This window comes from Chinchilla lanigera, unplaced genomic scaffold (genome assembly GCF_000276665.1).
Source record: "Chinchilla lanigera isolate Chin_1 unplaced genomic scaffold, ChiLan1.0 scaffold00008, whole genome shotgun sequence".
NCBI classification, from domain to species: Eukaryota; Metazoa; Chordata; class Mammalia; order Rodentia; family Chinchillidae; genus Chinchilla; species Chinchilla lanigera.
This window is the reverse complement of record NW_004955409.1, coordinates 12,278,496-12,302,054: the sequence shown is the minus strand read 5'-3', so window position 1 is coordinate 12,302,054 and position 23,559 is coordinate 12,278,496. Positions and strand designations below refer to the sequence as shown.

At 41.0% G+C, this 23,559-nt stretch overlaps 1 protein-coding gene across 2 annotated transcripts in view; it reads left to right on the top strand.

Moving 5' to 3' along the window:
• Window positions 1–64: 64 nt before the first annotated feature.
• Atl1 (atlastin GTPase 1) overlaps window positions 65–23,559 on the top strand; it is a 79,400-nt gene continuing 55,905 nt past the window's right edge. Inside the window, exons 1-2 of one of the 2 annotated variants that reach the window (XM_005376821.2) lie at window positions 65–267; window positions 17,295–17,448. In XM_005376821.2, the coding sequence (XP_005376878.1) occupies window positions 17,415–17,448 (34 nt within the window). In that variant the 5' untranslated portion in view covers window positions 65–267; window positions 17,295–17,414. The remainder of the gene's footprint in view (window positions 268–17,294; window positions 17,449–23,559) is intronic. The other variant, XM_005376822.2, reaches the window with a different exon arrangement.

The window sequence follows — 23,559 nt, the reverse complement described above, 5'->3', positions numbered from 1 at the left end:
CGGGCCGACGCAGCGCGGCTCGCCCCGCCGCACCTTCCGGCTCTGCGAACCGTTCCCGGCGGTGCGGGCGTGAGGCTGTGCTGCACACCTGCACAGCCTGTCTTCCACTAAGACATCCTGAAAGCCCCAGTTCCGAGGAAGTTTCCATGGCTTTTGTCCGTGTTGCGCGCAACCGCGGTATTGAACTTTTGATGCGATCAGGAATTCTGCTCAGGCTAAAACTGTCAGGGAGCGCGATAGCCTGATGTGCGCTCTGCCACTTCCTCAGTAAGTGATCTGAGACAGAACATGGCACTTGGCAGCATCTCAGAGTCCTTATCTGTAGCTCGAAGAGGGTAAAGTTTTGCATTTGACACCCAAGAAAGCGTCCATAAGCGTTTTACGGGGTTGTAAATGGGGTTATCAAATATAAGAGGTTTCGAACTTCTTAACCATTGACAAAGTATTGAACAGGAGTTGAAGGAAGTAGATTGGCTGATATTTCCTAAGCTGTTTTGCAACTTCACTTCCAGGCTTGTTCTGAAGATAGAAATTAGGTTACCAACCTTAAATATACTGGTCAAGTTATTTCTGAAGTCCAGCAGAGATTTCCAGAAAAAGCCAGGTAATTCTCTACTGAAAAATCACAAAAGAACAAGTTGCAGATGTTGATAAGCAGCTTTGAGTATCTAATTCAATGTGGTTTTGGGGAAATATATACTTTATTGGTGATCATTGTAATCAGCTGTGTAATGTAGAAATTAAATTCACACCTGAAAACCACGGGGAATATATGTATTTTCTTGTGCTGTATTCACAAAGGGCACTTATTTAGGGAACATAAGTAAGCCCAGGCTTACATGCTCATGGACAAAGCCTATGTGTTTGCTGCACTGAAAAAAAATTGTTGAACAGTTCTGTCTTTCAAAGCTTTTCGGCACTTGTTTTGGTGGGTACATGTTTTTGGCTTTGATGACTCAAAATCTCTTGAAATATTCTATTGGTAGCTTAGTACTTGTTTACTGTCTTAGGGATTTTTATGCTCTGTAGCCCTATAGGCATCAAGCCTTCTTCTAGTCTGGGATATAACTACTCCTGTTACAACTGCATTATTCCACAGGGAGTTTAAGGCAACATACAGAAAATATGTACTTGTTTTTACACAGGATAAAAATAAGTGAGGAAACTGACATGAGGTTAAAGAGAAGGAAAACAGGAAGCTAGAACAATGCAACAAACTGGCCAAAGTGGAGGGTTTTATGTTGTTTTTGAGATAAAGATGAACCAGATTTATCAAGAGAGGCACATCTTTTCTAGATACTAAGACTTTATAAAAAGTCTTTATAAAGTGGAAATTATGAATGTCCAGCTTTAAATAAGGATAGGTATCCTCTGACAGTCTTTAAGCATGCTATTTTTGAAATACAACATGTAAAAAGAATTAGGCAGTAAAATTTCTGAGGTCATAGGGTTCAAGATGACCCCGAAGTACAAATGTTTTACATTGCCAGTAGTGGCAGATCCATATGCTTTGACCATCAGCCCGGAAAAGAGTGGAAAAAGTCAAGATTCTGCGTAGTGGTTTAAAAATATGTCTGCTATAATCATTATTTAATTGTACCATGAGTGATGCAAAGAGGAAAACATTTGCTATATATTAACTGCAGAAGAATTTTAAAGCTTTTTAAAACACAGAGTGAGTTAATTTTAACAAAACCAGTGATGTGAGTTGGTTGGTAAAGTGAATAAATTTGATTTTACATCTTAAGCACATAATTCCAAGGTAAAGGTTATATAATAAAAAAACTATTAATAGGTACTTCTCAAAAGAAGTACAAAAGGGTAATAAATACATGAAAAAATGTTCAGCATCTCTGGCCATTAGAGAAATGCAAATTAAAACAACATTGAGATTCTATCTTTATCTATTCTAAAGAATGGCTATCATCAAGAAAGCAAATAATATCAAATGCTGGCCAGGCTGCTGGCGAAACCTTTCTACTTTGTGGGAATGTAAACTAGTACAACTGCTACGGGAATCAGTAAGGAGGTGCCTCAAAAAACTAAAAATAGAAATTCCATTCAACTCAGCTATTTACCTTTGAGGTATCTTCACAAAAGAATTAAAGACATCTTAGTGTCACAGGGAAGTGACTTCCAACCTGTTAGGTATCAGATGTGTTGAATTTGTTTCTCAACAACCAAAAAATGGTTATGGGGACAAAGGAGGAAAAAAGTAGGAAGAGTTTATTGAGATAAAACTCCTGAGAGACAGAAGGGGTCCTGAAAGGGGGTTGTTACAGAGACTCTTTGTCCAAGGGTAATGTATACACAAAATCATAACTTGGGTAACTGTGGGTCAAATTACAATTGACCTGTAGGATTACAAGTATTGTGGCTTAGCTAATAATACTGATCCAATAGGGAAGTGAGGCATATAGTGAGCTTTATGGTAGGAATCACTAAGTTTAGTTCATCTAAAACTTATAATGTAGAAGGATCAAAGGCGTTTTAGGCAAAGTCTAGGAACATGAATCAGGGGGTTTTGATTACCCGTTTTTGTACCTAATGCCTTATCTAGGTTCACCAAACCAGGTGGTGCTAACTACAGTGCAATTTTAAGCTTTTTTCTCTCTCTGGGGCAGCTCGTAGGCCTGATCTCTTTCTGTTTGTCCCTAGACACAATTTTGATATGTCTCCTCTTTTATACTAACTCCACTGAGGGCCTGATCCCTCTCTGACTGCCTCTTAATTTTTATCTAACTTAGCTGTCTATATATTTCAGTGATATATGCCCATGTTTATAGCAGCACAACTTGTACTTTCTAAATCTTGGAAGCAGCCTGTATGTCCATCAACAGAGGAATAGATAAAGAAAGTGTGGTATTTATACACAATGGAGTACTACTCTGCCATAAAGATAAATGTGAGTCGTCTGTAGGAAAATGGATGCACCTTGAGACCATAGCGTAAAGTGAAATAAATCAGACACACAAGCATAAATATTGCAGTTTCTCTTACATGAGAAATTCAAAGCATAAATAAGTAAAGAACTAAATAAAAGATAGATCATAGGAAAAAAAGGAGCTAGATCTTTTGCAAAAGGGGAGGGGACCAAGAGACAGAGGGAGGGGGAAGGAAAGGAGGGGAAGGAGATGAAAAAAGAACTAAGGCATGTTGTACACATGGACCAACTCCCCACAAGGAATGTAATCATTATGTACTGCAAACATAGGCCAATAAAAATTAAAATAATAATAGTAAATTATTGTGGCTAACTTTATAATAAACTCTAATGAACTGTCTAACTTTATAATGACAAGGCATAGACTATAAATAAAAAGTAGCATAATAGACCTTTCATCCCAAACTGATTATCATGTATTTTTAGTGTCTTCAGGTTACTAGATAGTCTTAATGTCTTTATAATATCTGAATATAAATATTTCCAAATTTTTGCTCTTATCTGTATAATGTAGTGTTTCCCCCTTCCTTGAGAGTTCCTCAATAAAATATGAATGGTAATATGTGACTCCAGTTTCATCTCTGCCTTTAGCCAAGGCTAAAACAAACAAAAAACCTGAGGTCATAACTTTTCTTTATTTTCTATATAGCCAAGGTTTACAATTTATTATCCAAGAGATAACAGCCCACTAAAACCTTCAGGTATGATAGGACAGAGCATAAACACAGTCTTTTTAGTCTGTGGACTATAGAGGTTTAGATAATATGATTTCTTGATGAATCTTCCAACATAAATTAGTTTTAAAACATAATTTGATGTGATACTGAGTGCTCCATAGATTTGTTACATGTAAATCAATTAAATGTTGGAAGGCATTGCCACAATTATTTGGATTTTCAAATAGTTGGTATTAAATTATTTTGTTACTAATCAAGACTGCTTATGTGTTGAGGCAAAAACTATGTTTTCAAAGTCTAGGTCAATTCTATATTGTTCTGGATAGCAGTAGGACTTGAACTGTATTCAGAATCCGCGTCAGGTCATTGTGAGGAGAGATTTAAGAAGAGATGAGGAAAGCAGGGCACATCTGTGTTTTATAGAGCTTGTATTGATTTTCAGATGTGTTAAGAAGCTGTTTTTCTTAACCTTTATCCTCAGGATGATTTTAAGGTTTACATGAAAGTTGGCGGGAAGGTTTCTATATTTAACACACGAAGTGGTTCTGTCTGCAGATTCAGTAGCTAAGAAAAGATAAATTACAAATAATCACATGCTGTTTCTTACAAGTCTCCTCACATTATAATAGGTAAAACATTCAGAAGGGAACCTGAAGTTTGCCTATACCTGTGTGGGTAAGTGTTACAAACAGAAGTGGCCCTAGTGCTGGATTTGGCCCTCCTGCAGCTGCATAGCTCTTACAGGATTCCTTTTGAACATCTGTCCTTTTGGAGATAGGGAGGATGCTCATGGCTTCCCACTGTTGCTAGTTTCAGGGTGTCTCACTGTCTCTTACTGCTTTTCCTAATCTTATCCTTGTTTTTATAAAAAGTCCTTTCATTAGACTCTCGCCATGCTGTGTCTTTCTGCCTAGAGCTCTGATTGATTCAGTTATGTGTATAAATTGGAGGAAGTATCAGAAGAGAGATCCTCAAGAAATCTTTCAGGAATAATGTTACTCACATATCTGATGACTGTCTAAAGTAATTGTCAAGAATAAAGGAGCAGTGGTACTCCATAGCATAGCGCAGAAGCACAGTCACTCCATCGTCAGTAGTGCACCAGATGGAGTGTTGGTAGAGGGCACCGCACGGGGGAGTCAGTCTCTAGTACTTAGCTGCTGTGATAATGATAATTACTACGACTGTGGCGTCATTTGGTTGCTTTGACCGCTTTTCTGAGCGCACAACACACATACAAATAGAGAGCCTTGAATTTCACATTTAAGGCTTGAGTAGAAAATTAGAAAGTTTCTTTGACAGCTTTGAAGAAACCCATTATTTCTTATAGCTACCAATCAGAAAGGGCTGAGAGTCAAGCCCAGAACCTGACTGTACGGCCTCGGGCATCGAAGTGTCAGTTAAATGCAAGGCCTAGTTCTGTTATGCTGAGGGAGGGCAGTAGTGAAGACGGTCTAGGACCCTGTGACCTGGGTAAAAACCTTCAGGCAGGTGTGAATGAGGATGAAAATGCTGGGCGAGAGTTAGAGGTTCGACATTCCACAGATGGGGAAGTGTAAGGACAGGTCTTGGAGGAGAGAGTTTATACACTGAAGGTGTTACAGAATCTTGCCAAATACTTCGCATTACGTGCACCCTGCTTAGTCATGCTTTTTTCCATACCACCTACAGGAAGGCCCGTAGAATTTACTTTCATCAAGACACTGAGTGAGGGACATAGATACCCTTGAGAAGCTCTTTGGTGACTGTCCTCATTAGGTTGGAGATGCTGATGCCACCCCGAAATATTGAAATCCTGGTAGAAACTGGGTGATATAACTTCAAAAATAAGTTCAGTACAATTACCACGATAACCCTCAGAAAGAAGTGATAACAACGGTGTTTTGACTGCATGGATGTGGGAGTGGTGGCCTGTTGATCCCCTGCTCTCTTAGACTGGATGGAAACAGTGGTCTGCTTAAGTACTACTTGACATACGTGATTGGAAAAATTCTAGGACTGATTTAATGAAGTCACTTAAAAGAGATTCTTGAGACATAATTATTTAACTTCTAGTCTTAAGCCAGTTCACAAACCTAGAATCCTCTAATTAAGAGCCTACTACCTTTGAGAAAGTACCCTGCAGTACAGCCAGATATAAAAAGTGTTCCTAAAGCCACTTCCAGAGGGACGTGTTTGACCTTTTACCAGGATGACTAAACTGAGGAATGTAAAATTCTCATACTGTCCGGAGACTAGTAGGTATTAGCCCTGAAGAATAATCCCTGCAGTTTCAGAATACCACCAAAATTCCAATGATCAGAGTAAAGTGGAATTCCAGAGCCCAGAGACTTAAGAAAGTCAGATATAAGCCAGGCATGGTGGCACATGCCTGTCACCCCAGCACTTCTAGAGGCTGAGGCAGGGGGATTAAAGGTTTGAGCCCAGCCTGGGCAACTTGGAAACTTTGCAAGACCCTGTTTCAAAGTAAAAAGTAAAAGAAGGTGGGGTAGGTGGGTTGTAAAAAAAGTAAAAAAAGGTGGGGTAGGGGTGTTGTGTAGGGGGTCTTAGGGATGTAGCTTAGTGCAGAGGCCCTAGGTTCAACAAAAAAGGAAATTCAAGCGTAACCTTGGCTAAAATCCATTGCATAGCAGGCCCAGTGGAACTAAAGTTCTAAAATGTATGTGAAATGATACATTGAGTAGCAGAAATAGTATGTGCAGTACACAAATGTGAATAGGATTGTGAAATTTTCACATTCCTCCAGGATATTCTGATTGATAGGGCCAAGTTTAACCTCTCCAGCTAACCCTATCTGGTGTCAAAGTATAAAAACAAAATTAAACTTGGTCACTGGGGAAACTGCAAAGACTAGTGCCATCGTTAAAGATCTGAAAGGTACAGATTTTTCTTTTTTAGTTCATCTCTTTGGCTCATGCAAAAATGTCTTAGCCAGTTTTGTGTTGCTGTGGCAGAATGCCACAGAGTAATTTACAAAGAAAATAAATTTGTTTCTCATAGTTACAGAAGCCAGGCAGTCCAACCTTAAGATGCTGTCTTAGTTATTTTCTCATTGCTGGGACAAGATACCTGCCACCTATAAGTTAAAGGAGGAAAGGTTTGTTTTAGCTCATAGTTTGTAGATGTCCCAGTCCATAATCGCCTGGCTCGAAGGCAGGGCAGCAAGGCAGAGGAGCATGGCAGAGGAGAAACAGTCCAAGGCCTGGCAGGCAGGAAGCAGTGAAGGGGGACGAGGGAGGAGGAGGGATATACACCCTCCAGGTCATGCCCACAGTGACCTACCTCTTCCTACCAGGTTTCACCTCTTAATATCACACCCAGCTATAGACCTACCAGTGGACTAATCAAGTATTACACACCCATGATCCAGTCACCTCCCCAAAGCCCCACCTGTGAGCACCTGAGGCTTTTGTGGGACATCTGGAAAAAAATAACATAACAGATGCCCACATCTGGTGACAGCCTTCTTGCTGTGCTATCCCTTAGCAGAAGGCAGAAGGGCAAAATATCACTGGGACATGCAAAAGTAGAGGGGATGGGGAGAGGGCAAAATGGACCTTTTATCAGAAACCCACTGCCAGGGTAATGACATTAAATCATTATGAGCCCTCATGACCTAACCACCTCTTGAAGGTCCTGCCTTTCCACACTGTTATGTTACAGGTTATGTTTCTAGCAGTGAACTTTGGGGGACACATCTGAACCATAACAAATAGCCACATTGACTATGACGATGCCATCCACTAGTGGGACCTTCACTAGAGCAAATCGGTACAACCCTTGGCACTTAGAATGTAGCTGTTGTTGACTTGAAACCCAGATTGACTTTTCAATTCCACCAGCAAGAATAATCAGAAGCAGTTTGCTTTTACATGACTGTGATTGCACTGGCAATGTCTTTCCTTTTTTGTTCTATGAGTGTCATTCCAGAGATGATTATTATTTTCTTATTACCCAGCTGGACATCATGATAGTCTGTTATTATGATGACGTTATGGAAAGGGACCTGGTGAACAGGAAACAGCAACTACCCTAGATATCTTAAAAAGATTATTATGCTGGGTGTTGTATTGTGTGCCTGTAGTCCCAGCTACATGGGAAGCTAAGCAGGAAGATTGGTTGAGCACAGAAGTTTGGGGCTAGCCTGAACAGCACTGAGAGAACCCATCGCTTAAAAACTTGCCAGCTGTGGTGGCACACACCTGTAATCCCAGCACTCAAGAGGCTAAGGTAGGAGGATCACTGCCAGTTCAAGACCAGCCTGGACTACTTAGTGAGACCCTGTCTCAAAAAAAAAAGTAAAGAAAAGAAAGAAAAGCAAAAAAAAAGAAAAAAGAAAAAACCAAAACAAAAGACTCATATCAGAGGATGAGATAGGAACTCAGTTCAGGGACCTGCCACATTACTGAAATTTCTAACACCCAGTGGAGGTGTGATGCTATACCTTAGATCATCTACCTCAAAGAAAAATGCACAGTACTTGGTTGACCTGCTTAGATTTTGAAGACAACAGATTGCATTCACTGATCTTTGAGCCATCTGCCTTGTAAATTTATGAGCCCTCAGTTTTTGCTGGCCTTGGAACAGCATAATGCCCTACTGATGATCCATGTGGTAGTGCACGCAGCCTGGTACATGAGCTTTAGGACTCGGCAAGTTGAACATGGACTGCAGAATTCCATCCTCAAGTACAAGAGTACACACTGCGGTAGCCTGAGATGATCTGGAGGGCACAAGTAAATTACATGGACAAACTTCCATTGCGTCTGTCCTTACTTCTTTGCTGTCTTTTTTCCCCCAAACCCATATTTACGGACTCAGCCATTTAGTGGAGGAAGAAAAATTTAAGGCCTGGTTTATGAACGCTCCACATGATATTCTAGCACCAGTTTGAAGTAGCCAGCTACTGAGTTATGATCTCAGTTCATGACGGGGTGGCCCTGAAAGACAGTGATGAAAGAAACTCTCTCAGTGGGCATAACTTTACATAGTCCATTTAATTGTCATCTTTGTTAGGAAGGGAAGCTGGCCTAAGGTACAGTTTATTCATGGTAGCTAACAGATTGGTTAATGATTTAGAAAAAAAAAATTGAGACAAGGAAGTCAGTAGAAGAGGTATAATGGATGACTCAAATTTGCCCAGAATGTGAAAATGTTTGTGAACTGTATTACTTTTCACCAGAGGGCTTCCATCTTGATAATCAGTTTCAAAGATGATTTGCCCTATGGATGTCAGTTGTCCTGTTTATCCAGTCACCCTAGAGCCTGCTCAGTGGGCCCATGTGGCAGTCAGAATTAGGCTAAAAGTATATTCAACAACATGGACCTCTGCTTGGTAACTCGGTATAATTCAGCTGTAGAGTGTTTAACCTTCTTATAGCAGAGACTGTTGCAGAGACTCAGCCATGTGGGTGGCAATTTCATCACAATAGTTCCCTTCCCCTATGGAGGAAAAAAGCAGTTTGTCTTCAGAGGAATAGATACATAGCCAGAGACAGGTTTATCTTCCCTGCCTGTGAAGCTCCTACTCGTACCACAATTAACGGACTCATAGAATGTCTTACTTTGACATCATGCATCACAAACAACATCATGTTAGACTCTTAGAGCAAGAGACTGACTGTGAGGAAAGCGTGGCGGCACAGTCGTGCCCATGGAGTTCACTGACCTTTGCTCAAACTTAGCTTAAGAGCACCTAGTTTAATGAAGTGCAGGAAAGGTTTGTTGAAGGATCAGCTGGGGTGCTGGCTGAGAGGTGACCCTCTGAGGATAATGGCAGGAGACTTGACCCAGTAGCCACTGACCCCATATTCGAAGTGCATGTGCGTGAGCGCTAAAGGGCAGGGGTAGGAGCGGCTCTTCCATCATTCCTAATAGCTCCCTGAAAGTATTTTTGTCTCTAGAGCTTTGTCTCTGTGATTTTTATAGAGAGCCCACTCTGGCCTTATCATGGTCCGGAGGAGTCCACATTTGTAATCCCAGGGGAAAGTGATTGGAATCCCAATAAATAATTCGAGTCTACCACTTTCAGTGCAACCCATGGCGAGAATGAAGAGAAAAACATGTATCTGTAATTGTGGGGAGCCAAAGGAGTCTTAAGATCAGTTAGAACAATGACTAACCAGAACGAAGGCCTCGACCCAGCGCCCAACCCAGGTCTCATTAATTTGTGAAGCGGGGAGGGGCTCAGGGTTGAGTGACTGTGAGAATGGCGGGAAGTACGGAGTGCTGTGAGCTGCGCTAGGTAATCGGCACAATAGCGTCTCTGCAATATGCAGAGAGAGGTCTGCAGAAACAGTGCAGGGATTCTGGTAGCAGGGAGCCTCTAAATTTGGGTGAATCCACATAACACAGTTTGAGGAAGTATTTAGTATTTTAAGACTGTGCTTCAGCTTTGATGTCCAGCCTTCACGCCCTGAGATGTCACAGGTTCTTTCTCCAACCTCAGTCTCAGCTGAGAGCTGGGTATCACTGACCTGTGGCACTGCTTCAAAGACTGCACATTAGCTCCTCCACTGGACCCATTTGCACTGCTTCAGGCCAACTGAGAGGATAAAGTATTAAGCTAGCCAGCTCTGTACATATAAATACACGGAATTAGGGCCAGCTTTAGTCAAAATGGAGACAAGCAGTCTTTTTTCAAGGAGAGCCCATCCAGTGGTCCTCTGCAGTTTTATCTCTGTAACGTTGGACTTGGTGTGCTTCCAGAAGCACAAAGAGCATTGTATCCCTGCTAGGTGTGGTGGTGCATACCTGTAATTCCAGTAATCCAGAGGCTGAGGCAGGAGGATCACTGTGAGTTTGAGGCCAGCCTGGGCTATAAAGTGAGTTCAAGGCCAGTCTGAAGTGCATAATGAAACCCTGCCTCAAAAAGAAGAAAAAAGCATTGTAACCCTGAAACTTCTGTTGAGAAAGAAAGATCAGCCCCTCCTGTAAAAACTACGTAGCTTGAAGAAAAGAGCAGTGATGATTTCTCTGTAGCTGATTTTCTCAGTAGCAGTGGTGCAGAGGACAGGTTATTATTTGAAGAATTTAGATGAATCTGCCACACTGAGAAGCTTAGTGCTGAATCCACCCCTGAGCTAGTTGATGGTCAGCCTTGATCAGGGGGACAACAAAGCAAAGTGCGTGAGAGCCTAACGTGCAAGACACCTTATTAGTGGAGTTTGTGGAACTGCTGTTTTAAGAATTATGGAACCTTGAGAATGAGGATTCTTGAGATGGATTATGGTGCTCCCTGCTGAGGAATGTGCTTGACACTCAGAACTTGACCATTCCTTCTCCAGGAAGCCCGCTAGTGTGGGGCCTAAGCGAGGCAGGAGAGGCAGACTGGCTGCTGTAGGTGGTGCAGGTCCTCACCTCCACTGACATGGGCTCATGTTTCAGACACATGGCCTTACTTGAGGTGGTGACCCTTTACAAGGAAAAAACTCGATATGCACATAGTTGCTTTTAAATATTTTACCTTTGGTCCAGTCGTAGTAGACATCATAAATATCAAGTTGTATTCTCATTTGTTAAAAACTGGATCAGTGTTCATGAAATCAAGATACGGGTAGTTCTGTTGTACATTAATTATCCACTATCCTTAATTTCTATTATTATTTGAAGGTACATTAAATAAATCAACAGTGAAAAGAGTTGGAGTTGGTGGGTTTGAAGGCCTTACTATCCAAGGGACAGATACTCCCCCCAGATAACACAGTCACAGTTCTGTTACATAGGAAATTGACCCTATCATCTGGTCATCGTGAGGTCTCCAGAACCAGCAGTTAGAGAGGGGGACACCGCACTGGTTTGGGTGCTCAGTCCTCATGACCACAGGGAACTTGGTTGTTGCTCCACCAAGGGAACAGGAGGACTATCTCTGGAACGCAACGTGCAGCAGAGGCTGCTTGGTGTTTACATGTCCAATATTACTGGACAGTGGGAACCTGTGGCAACACAGTAAAGGTAAGACCAATAAGGACTTGAAGCCTATGGGAGCAGAGTTTTGTCATGCTACCAGATTAGGTGTTAGTAGAGGGTAATGGAAAATGAAAGCTCTGATTATCACTTTGAGTATTGGGCCCAATACATATCTTGTCTCCTCTTAGAATCAGTTTTGTTGATCTCTGCCCAGTGGCCATGTCCATCAGCAGATTGAGACCTTCCCTCCACCCTTGCAGGGCGGGGGAAATCTTGATTGGTCTAGGTCAGTGGTATGGCACACCAAAGCCCTCTCTCAACATGCAAGCATACATACAACAGCATAGATCACATTAATGTACAGGAGCATGCCAAATGCATACTTTTACCTTTTAAATCAAAAGCTGTTTGTATCATTGAAAGCTCTGTTACGTGTTTTTCTTTTAAGACAAAAGATGTTAATGTATGAGTTTTTTCAAAACTAAAACCTCAGTGTTCAGTTTTAATTACAGTACAGTGTTGGCCCTTTGCAATAAATATGTGGTTTTGGATTACAGTTTAGGTACTCAGTCTCTGAAAGGTTTGCCATCACTGGTCTAGATTTATTTCTCTTGTTAAAGGAATGCTTTATCCCTGGACAATTCTAGACAACAACACATGAGGTAAAGTCTGCTGCGGTGCTTCTGGAAGGCTGGTTTTGCTTTTAAGAAGGTACACAAGACACAAACTTGCCTTTTCTGGCTTTAGGCATGATTACCTGCCTCTGACGACTGGATTGGCAAATGCCATTTTTGGACCCATGGTGGTCGCTAGAACTGGAAAAGAAAACAACACATTGAGGACAGAAGACAGCAGACCTTGATCCTTGTGTATCTTGGTTGCTTTTCTCTTGTTGCTGAGCCAAAATACCTGATGCCCAAAATTAAGGAAGGAAAGGTTTATTTAGCTCATAGTCTGTGGAGGTTTCAATCCATACTTGGCTGGCACCGAGGCAGGGTGGCCCATGGCAAAGGGCAACTGTTCATGGCAGCAGAAGACAGCAAAACAACAAGAGCAAAAGGGAGCACTGGCAGAGAAGAGCAAGCCTCTTTCTGTCCCTTACATTGTAATTACAAGCAGGCTCCCCTACTCAGGGGCCATGTAGCACTCACATAATCTCCATGCCCTCTTGCACAGGCTTAGGATGAATACACAATAAGCACCTGAGTCACATAGTTATTTAACCTTCTAAACTTCTCATACTGACACAATGAACATCCCAGAAGGGTAAGGGCATGTCCTTTTCACCCCAAGTTGCAGAACTGTTGAGTCACTTAGCCAAACTTCTAGACACCCCAAGTTGACACAATGTATCAACCATAGCATTGTGGCAAAGTCTTCTGGTTATTTTCCAGTGTCTGTTTCCCCTTTCTCTAGTATTAGACTAGTACCTCACATTTCAGTTCAGTGTTACAGTAAATTTTATCCTCCCTTTCTTCCTTTTCTTATTGTAACTTTATCCCCAACAGTGAGAATGCTGGTGCTCATTATGCAACATATATTTGTTCACTCCTAAGCATACATAAAGTAATTTCATAACCTCTAATCCATATATGCTGGAAAAAATTTTTACTGAGTACAAAACTTGTATACAGTTCTTTTTGTCTTCAGTCTTGTAGCATACAGAAAAATGCTATTTTCTAAATTCCTCAGGTTTTTTCTTCCTATATCCTTCAGTATAGTTAAATATTATTTACCTGTAATACAGTTGGATTCACTTTTTAAAAGACTGTATGCAGTTCTTTTAGTTCACTCTATGGCCTGATTGATATTAGTTGTTTGTTTATTTTGAAAAATGTGAAAGAGTAACATAGTCCTAAGAGCCAGAGCTATACCAACAGGTTACACCTAGAGAAGTATGTACTACCCCTGCTCCGCTGTTCCCATTCTCCTTTTGTTTCCACCCTGTTCCTGTCTCCTACAAGTAACCAGTCTCATTGGCTTCTCTTTATTCTTGCTGTATTTATTTTGCATAGATGAAAAGGAACTTCTTCTATATAATTTTCTTTTTGTATAGGAATGGTATATTATTAGCCCTTTGATTCCCCCCATCTAACATACTAGAAATTCCTTTATTCACTTTATAAAGATCTATATTCTTGTTTTATAGCTATGTAATACCCCACTGTGTAAATATATTGTAGTGTATTTGACCAATCTTTTACTGATGGACATTTAGCTTGTCTACAGTATTTTACAGTTAAAAAATTCTGCCATAAATAATGATGTGTATTTGCATTTTCATATTGTAGAAAGTGTTTTCTCAGACTTTAGATGTGTGATTTTAAAAAATAAATGTGTTCTAATAATGCATACTAACAGAGCAGTGCCTAGCAATGTCCAGAAACAGACACTTCAGCCACCAATGAGCATAAACCAGCATCCAGGTCTTGGTTTCTAAATATCTTTTCTCGTTATGAGGAGCTAGATCTTCTCAGAGAAATGACGATTCTAGTTCTGAGGCAGAGAAAATATAAGGAAAACCTGAAATGTTTCCTGGTGCCAGAAAATAAGGGCTGAAGATATAGCTCAGTGGCACAAGGATATAGTGGCTGAGGATATAGCTCAGTGGCCCTGCCTGGCAAGGGCAAGGTCCTGAGTTCAATTCCCAGTACAAAACAAACCAAAAACCAAAAAACCATGGGGCAGAAAAGAAGAAAATTAGGAACATGTGAGAAGTACACAGGGGCTGACTCAAAAGGGCTCTTATTTGGCTAATTTAAAGGCTTATGAACATTAAAAAGAATAAAGACAATAATACCAGTGAAAAAATTATTTTTAAGATTCCATGAACACCCATAGTGATACTCAACAAAGGTGAAAAAGAGAATGATAGCTATAATTATAAAATGTAAAAGAAATTAGAGGATTATTTAAAAATCCTCATTTAAAATAGTTACTGTAAAATTACTTCGGATAAGTATACCAGTGGTACTAAAATCATTAATTGAAAAGTTCTTGGCCAACAGTACAAAAACAGAAACCCAAAAGCCGGTATATCACAGAGTTATTTACTGAAGCTTTTGTGTGGTACACAGTCTTGGAGTATTTTTCCAGTAAGTACTTGTTAATTACAGAGGGAAAGGGTTTTTAAAAATCAGTTTTCAGTTATGAATAGATACTGAATTATATCCTTTTTTTTCCCCTTCCCCTTCTTGCTCCTCCTCCTCCTCCTTCTCCCCCACCTCCTTTTTCTGGAATCCATTACATCGGATTCCACTATACTTTTTTTTTTTTAAATGACGGAGACTTTTAGGTTGGAATGGGAGCTGAGAATTAGAGCAAAGAAATACAAAATCAAAAGCAGAACGTACTACATTTTGTTCTGTGAACTTGGTTCATAGGTACAGGGGTGAGATAATTTGTCTTCCAATGTTCCATTATTGTTGCGGAATGCCATTCTGTTGGGTGTAGTCTCCTTTAAGACCACAATGTAAACTTGGTTTACAGTGTTCTTGATGCTACCTGTTCCCCAACCCTAACCCTAAATAAAACCTACCTGGAAAGTAAGCCCTAGCATGATTTTTCAAGATGCTTAGAATAGAATAGAATACTTACAATATAAGCCCTACTCTGAAAATAAACCCCAGTTAAGATTGTCAGTCAGATGGACACATAGAGTACATCTGTTGCAGCACATGATGGACATACTGAATTAATGCATTGCCAGTGTAGTGAGGCATGCTTGCAATTCCAGCACTCAGGAGGCTGAGGCAGGAGGATTGCCAGGAGTTTGAGATCAACCGGGGCTACAAAGTGAGTTCAAGGCCAGTCTGAACTACATTGTGAAACCTAGTCTCAAAAAGACAAAAAAAAATTGCATTAATGCTTAAAATAAATGATAATATAAACTATAATTGAGTAACTGCAAATACCCAAGTGGGTGCCATTGGACATGAGGTAAACACCTGTGTAAACAAATGCACTTGAAACTTACTGCCACGTGACCATTCAGAGTACAGACACATGCGTGAATAACGTGCACAGTTGATAATGAATGGACATAGTTGTGTCTAATATGAATCTTTATAATTCAACACGTGTGTTGTAACAGATGTACGTAGTGTACTCATGTGAAATAAATGTTTTCTGAATTTTGGTGGTGCAGTTTTTGTCACTTTTGTGTGGACCATCACTTTTAACTGTTACCAATTTTGTTGCCACTCCTGTCTTGTAAGTCTTCAGTTAACACTTGGGAACTTTGTGAAGCCTAGCCTGCAGGAGGTCCCAACTTCCGTGAAGAGCTCATGGGGTAAAAGCACCGACAGCTGTGTTGCCAGTGTACTACACACAGGCTGCATGGACAAGAGGCGCTCATTTAAGGAGAGTGCTATTGCTGTTCACGAGATGGGGACCAATGGTTCTACAGGAAATGGAGCCCTGAGAACTGCAGGCCAGAATTTGGAGTTTGGAGAGTTACGACGATGCTCCAAAAGAAGATGACTATGTGAATAAATGTAGATTGTTGTACATGGTTAAATGTGTATTGTTGTACATGTAATAATAACACATCCCCTAAAATAAGCCATGTGGCATCTTTTGGAGCAAAAAATTAATAAAAGACACAGTCTTACGTGGGGGGAAATATAGTGACTGCAATATGGAATGCATAAGATTCAGTAGTGGCAGGTGAGAGAGTTTGATTTGAAATGTCAGTGGGAAAACAAAGTGGCGATAACTTCAGGCAGTTATACGCTCATTGTGTGATGATTCTCCAGTCTTACAGACTTGTGGATCAGGAGGGAGGTCCTGTCTGAAGCCATCAGAATGAATTGTGTTAAGAGAGTGCTGAGAGAGGAGTTGTTTATGGTGAACCGTAAGCAGAGACCATGGATGTGGTCATTAAGCTCACGGTGGTCTAGGGAGAACTGATCAGTGCAGACAGAGGGTGGGCAGCAACCAAACGCAAGACGGAACAAGGTGAAGAATGGGACGAAGTGGGCCAGGTAGCGCTAGGGACAGTGTTTCTAGGAAGCTGACAACCAAGTTTGTAGGCAGAGAGGAAAAAGCAAAAAGGAAGAAATTAAGAATATTTTTAAAAAGTATCACCTTTTGCTTTTCATTCAGAATTGTCCACAGCCTCGATGGCTACCAAGACCCACCCAGACTATGAAGCACTGTGTTCTTCAAATATTTGCCATGGGACTGGAACTCTAGACGTTACCTCTGCAGATCTAGTGGGAAATGCCCACTAGATGTTAAGCTAGCTACAGATTATGATGAATCTCCAGCTCTCCTTAATATGAATTTCGCTTACCTAATTTAAAAATGTAAACCTGCCCAGTATTCATATCAGAAATACATAATACCCTCTTTATTAACATGACCTAGCTTTTACAATGGAAAAAAGGGTGCTTGGTTCGTAAATGTAGATTATTTTAACTACTTTAGCCGTATAAATGTTGCCAGCGTGTGTATGCCAATGGCTGATGGCCCTAGAGGAAGCAGGTATTTGAGCCCTCAGAATAATGCAATATATGGTGTGTGTTCCTGTCACTAGGTAGTGCTGTCAGCCTCTCTGAGAGGGTGTGTATGCCGGGTGCTGTTTATGTGTGTGTGTTTTCCATTGGAAATGTTGCAGTACATCGTCTGTCACTGTCTTCGCGCTCCGGGGTGGGCTGAGGCAGGGAGGGTGTGACGCTGGTGTTTGTGTGAACTCGAGCTTGTGATGCTGAGCTTGGTTCATCCGCTTTCTCCTCCCTTTCCCTCCCTACTCCTTCCTCTAGCGCCACAGCAACATCCTCAGAGTCTCAGCAAGCTGCGCCCAGCGCGGGCACGGAGCCTGCCACCGCCCGCTGCAGCCAGCGCAGTGACAGTGCCTCGCCGCCCCCAGCCTGCGGACCACCATGGCTAAGAACCGCAGGGACAGGAACAGCTGGGGTGAGTAGCCAGCGGCCACTTCTGCTGCCTGGCCTGGGGCTGTCCTCTGCTTTCGGCTTCTGAGGACCCAAGGAGGGCCCAGGACTGCGTGGGGCCAGCGTCCACGGCTGGGAGGGGGCTGCCGCCGGGCTGCATGGGCCGGGGCGGAGGAACCATGGCCGAGCGGTGCCCGGGGATCTCTGCGGGGGGCGAGGGCCGCCGCTGCGGGGTGCAGGCCAGGCCTCGCTTCGCCCCCACGCCCGCGCCCGCCTCCGCCCAGCATTTGGACAGCACCCACCCGGCGCCTGCGCCTCCAGGGACTCTGGGTTCGGCTTTAGGGACAGGCTGGAAGGATGGCGACCAGGGTGGGCAAAGGGCCTTCGCTGCCCTGCTGAGAGGGGCCGGCGTCCGATCGCCAGCAGGCGGAGCCCCAGCCCCCCATCCCCGGCACGTGAGCTGCCGGCCCAGCGGGGCTCCGGGCAGCCTGTTAGAACAATGAATCGAAAAGGGGCACCCTCTTGGGAGTCCCTGCGGCAGTACTTTTATTTATTTATTTATTTATTTTGGGGTTTGAGTTGCGGGGGTTTTGGGAAAAGCAAATCAAAGTTGTGGTTTCTAGCCTTCTGCCCCACCCGGACCTGCTACCCCGTTGAGACCCCCGCCCCCGGGCTTTGTTCTTGGATTTTACCTTTTGGAGATGCTGGGCTCATGATTCAGCACCAGGCCGAGGGGAGGGGGAAGGAGAGGCTAGGCCCAGTGGGTTCGGGAGTGGGTGGGCGGTGCTCACGCAGGCGGGGAAGAGTCGGCGCAGCCATGCGGGAGAAATCGGGCCCGCCCGCTCTGCTGCTCCAGACCGGGTTCTGGATGGTGAGTGTGGGCAGGCTGGGCGTCCTTTGCGCTCTGGGCTCCCAGCTCCGTGCGGTCTCAATGCTTAACTTCGCAGCAATCTAGGAACCAAAAGCCATTTTATTAACTGAACCAGGGCGGGTCCCAGGCTCCTGTGGCTCGGTGGACAGAGAACTGTTTTGTTAGCGTTGAGTTGTTGTTATTTTGAAAGTTCACACTCTTAAGTGTTCAGAGCTGCTCGATTCTCTATAGTGTCTTCGTGAGATGCCTTCTGTAACCGTCTCACCAAGAGGCATAGATGTTAGCCGGTTGTTTCATTTTATTTTTATCAAAAGATCACCTTCCTCCTTGCGTTTGATTGTTCAGAAGGTCACAGGATGAAATTGACTCCCAAATAGCAAGTTTACGTTTGAGAGATTGTCTGAGTTTTGTGGACGACGTGGAGTGGGAGCAGGGGGCGCTGTCTTTGGTCGACTGAGTTTAAGAAGGTTGTTCCATTTCCTGAAATCACCAACCCCCAGTTTTAGGAGATGTAACTAATGCAGTACACTGTTCTCTTTGCTCCTTTTCAGTGTCCCCCCCTCCCCGCTTTGCCTTGGCCTCTGGAGTAGAAGTTTCTTCAGTATTCTGAGTTAAGATATAGCTGTTCAAGTCAGTCTTAATCTCTGTGGATTGCTGACTCCAACCTATTAAGAGACAGGCATGTGAAATTTTATTCTGAGGATTACATTTTTTCTCCTTTGTGATGGTTTGGATCATTATTCAGTATTTGGTTACAGATTTCTTAAGTAACAGGACATTCTCCCCCACCCCTCTTGGGAATATGGTTCTCAAATGGGATTGCATAAACATCACATTGGGAATTTACTGGAAGTGCAGATTCCTGCATCTTACAGTCATTTTTTTATCAGTAGATCTGAAATAGGGCCTAGAAAGCTTCCTTTTAATTAGCAATGTAGGTGATTGAGAAGTAGATGGTCTTAGGATGCTAGTTTGAGAAACACTATTTTAGCTCATTTATGTCTGATAGAAACATGTCCCAGGTAGTTTACTCAGGAGTCATCAGGACAGTTCTGAGGTGATAGATTAGGAAAAGAAATGCCAGAGTCATTATATACTCACTGGAAATTTTTACAGAAAAGAAATAGTGAAATTGTGGTATTTTAACTTGATGTTCTATAGAAACTATTTACAATATGGATTTTTGTTTACCTTGAAGTATATATGATGCAAATGATTAAAACATGTAATATACAGAGTAGGAGATAGTGGCTTTATCAAACATGTTAGCCAAGTCTTTCATTGTCTCACCTGTACCTAGTACCATATCTAACACACAGTAGGCGTTAGTGTTGTTGACATCAATGAGCTAATATCATATGGAATAAGTATCATAATCTTCATTTTACATATTAAAAGGTAGACCTGGTAAATGATAGAACCAGGATTCCATCTGGCAGTTCAATTTTTGATTCTTTTCTCTTTGCTGTTATTCTATACTGCTTCATTGAATGAATAATGCTTTCTGCATTGCATAAAACTACAGTTTTCAAGGCATATCCACCTGTATTACTGTATTTGGTCTGAAGCTTCTTGAGTAATTATATGTCTAGGACATATTGTTCCCTGTTTTGCAGATTAAAAACAACTAAACCCCAAGTTGGTTATATGACTAGGTGAAAGTCATTTGGTAAGTTAAAGGACCCAGGTTTGGAACTAGGAAGGTTTTTGTTTTGTTTTGTAACTTACTTTCTATAACATGATATTGTGAAATGTTTTCATAAAAGAGTGGGTTTTTAAAATGTGTGAGGGTAACAGAGAAAACAGGCCATTAGAGAAGCCAGCGCTGTCCAATGAAAAAACAGTCTGGTGGTAGCTTAGAAAAGAAGACAGTGAGACCTTTATGAGGCAGAATAGAGCAAATAAAGATAGGTAGGAGGTAGACAAGGAAACTCAATTTTTTGTCTCCCTTTTTATCTTGAAAATCTAAGTCAGATCCCTGTCCAACTGTGCAGGTAGGGATGTTAATCACTTAGGAAAAGTTGGCAAAACAAGGGTTTTTTTAGCCCTACATTTACCTAATCTATCCTAGTCGTCCTTCTTCAAGCCTGAGGACATCAAGATAAGAGTAACTGAGGAAATCTTTGAGGGAGACTCACTTGCACTTTTTCCACATCTGGTTCTAGAAGCCCGAGAGTGGTGCCTAGAAGTCTTTTTTTTAATTTTAAAGATAAAAGAATGAAACCATGTTAGCAAACACACGTACATTTAGAAAACAACATAAAAACAATATAAGCAATACAGAATCTCAGACAAGGTGATAGGAAATTAACAATGGTTGTTGTATTACATATTGATATTTTCAATTTGGATACTCAGATAAAGAAATATAGACGTGTAAGAGTGATCATACACTTAAACATTAACTGTTCCTTTCAATAGAGAATAAAAGTCAGTAGTTCAGCTATGTTAGCTACATAATGGAATATTACACTGCTATAAAGAAAGATAATCTTGAGGCTTTTATAGGAAAATGGACACAACTAAAGACCATACTCATAAGTGAAATAAATCAGACCTGCATGTGTAAACACTGTATTATCTCACTAGTGTAAGAACCTGAAAGAGTGACTAAAATCTAGGAGGTACAATAGACATTGTGAAAGGGAAGGAAACTGCTCAAAAGGAAAGAACAGCTGGGATGAGGGAAAAGAGAAAAGAAAGAAGGGGAAATATATGTATATGTATACACAGGATAGCTAACATAGTTGAACTACTGACTTTTACTGTTCTATTGAAAGGAACAGTTAATGCCTAGAAGTCTGCAAACCTCAGATTCCAGGAGAATCTGCAGGTATTTGTAAAATCTATGCAGAAGAGCTAAAATTGGGATGAGTATCCTTTAGGACTGTGGAACTGGCATTGTTTTTCCTGAAGAGCTAGAAAACTGTTAGGTCTTGCCAGGACCGTGGAAGCTAGAAAGGAGAAAGCATTTCTGCTATCCACCAGAGTTGGGTGTGGTGTTTGAAGAGACACAACTAAGAAGCAGGCGTGTGAGTAAAACTGAGAATCCCACTCCTACAGCCCAACTATGCTTAGGAAGCGTGAAGCTGGGCATGGGGGACACATACCTGTAATCCCCCCACTTGGGGAGGCCAGCTGACGCAGCCTGGGCAGCTGAGCAAGTTAGCAAAACCTTGTCTCAAAATAAAAAATAAAAAAGGGCTGGAGATGTAGCTCAGTGCAGAGGTCCTGGGTTCAGTCCCCAATACTGAAAAAAAAAAAAAAAAGTTTGAGTATATTTAAGCACTTAAAAGTCAATTCTTAAAAGATAGGCATTATTACTCTTATTTTAATGTGTAAGGGATCCGAGATTTGAGAGCATAAGAGACTTGTTAGAGGTACCCTAATTTGTAAATTAGTGTTTAAATTCAGGATTAGATGCTTCCACAGTCTGTGTGATGAGGACAAGAAACTAGAATAGCATGCCAAAAGGTGTTGCAGCGAGCCAATCTAGGATTAAGCTGATATAAGAAATCAATGCCCTATAAACTTGATCACCTTGGTCTAGAGAAGTAGGCAAAGAATGTGCTAGTGTGGAAAATAAAGGGGACAGATGAGTATCAGAAACAGTAGCCCAGAAAGCAGTCTTTCAGTGCTGGATCGGAACTTATGTACCACCAGAAACCAAACCAAGGCACGCACTTTTCTGTTTTGTTAAAGTTGCTCAAAAACTAATACCATGTGGGAATTTGGGTTTTCTACAATTTGACAGAAGCTGACAATGTAGTATTGACTTAGAAAAATCATGTTGGCACTAAAGCGTCAGCTTTGCCTGCCTTAAGAAATTGAAAAAAACCCAAACAAAACAAAAACAAAAATAACCCTATCCTAGTTTCACAATAAGTATAGCAAATATCCATTTGTTGAAAAGAATTTTTGGAAATTAAGTTTTAGGTTTCTGATTTGGTTTTGAGGAAAGATAAAAAATAATCTGGAGAATAATATACTCTAGTTACCTCTTGATTTTCTTTCTTTTCTAATTGGCTGAAGTCTATTTTTCTTAAAATGAGTGTATGTGTTCCTTTTAACTTACCTCATTTTCTAAGTGTGTCATCCTCCTAAAACAAAATAAAATTTCTAATGTACCATCTGATATTCCTTCTCCCGTATTTTCCTCATTTAATATGCCACCCCTGAACTTTTTTTCAAATACTTTTTTATATATTGTATATATGTGTATGTATTTGTGTTGATGACTTCTAGGTTCCCTCTTTGCTGCATTCAGAAACTCTGTAGCTTAATTACCTTTAGAACCAGGCTAGACAGTAGGCTACAACCTGCAATCACTGGGAAAGTGACCTTCTGGAAGATACTCTCACTCATACAAAACTTAAGAGAGTTTTCCTTTTTATGTAGAAAATTCTTACGAAGCACCTTTACATACAAAAGAAGATACAAAATATACATGCTCAGTTTAAAACAGAACAGTAATGAGTACCTGGGTCTTATATTCCCCAGCTGAAGAAATAGACTCTTATCAGTATTTTGCCACTCCAATGTCTCCTTAATGGTAACCTCTATTATCCTACCAAAGATAAACATTTTTATAAATTTGATGTTTTTATTCCCCTCATCATTTTTATAATTTTACTATAAATAAACATATGTACCCAAAATAATATATTATTTAGTTTTATATTTTAAAGAACCTAATGTAAGTAGAATCTAGAGAATATATTTTTCCAAAAAAAATATTTTGTTCACTCCACATCCTTACCCAGAGTTGGTGTTGTAATAAATGTGAGATGATAACTCATTATGGTTTCTGTCTGTCTTTCACAGATTATCAGTGAGGTGTGAGCATATGTTAATATATTACTGGTCATTCATATATCCTGCTCTATGACTGTTTACCCTTTGCCCATTTTAAATTTTTAGCCAGGTGATCTTTTCCTCTTGCTTTATATAAATTCTGTAGATATTTTGTATCTTCACATTTTGTATATTGTGAATAATGGTTGTTCCTTTACATTTTGTATATTGTGAATAACGGTTCTGTGAACATTGGTGTACAAATAACTATTTGGTACCCTGTGTTCAATTTTATTGGGTATATACCCAGAAGTAGAATGTCTCGATCATTCTGTTTTTTAAAATTTTGAGACACTGCCATGTTGTTTTCCACAGCAGCTGTGCTATTTTACATTCTCATCAATGATCCATTCAGATTTCAAATTTTCAACATTCTTGCCAACACTGTTTTTTTGAGAGCTATCCTTCTGA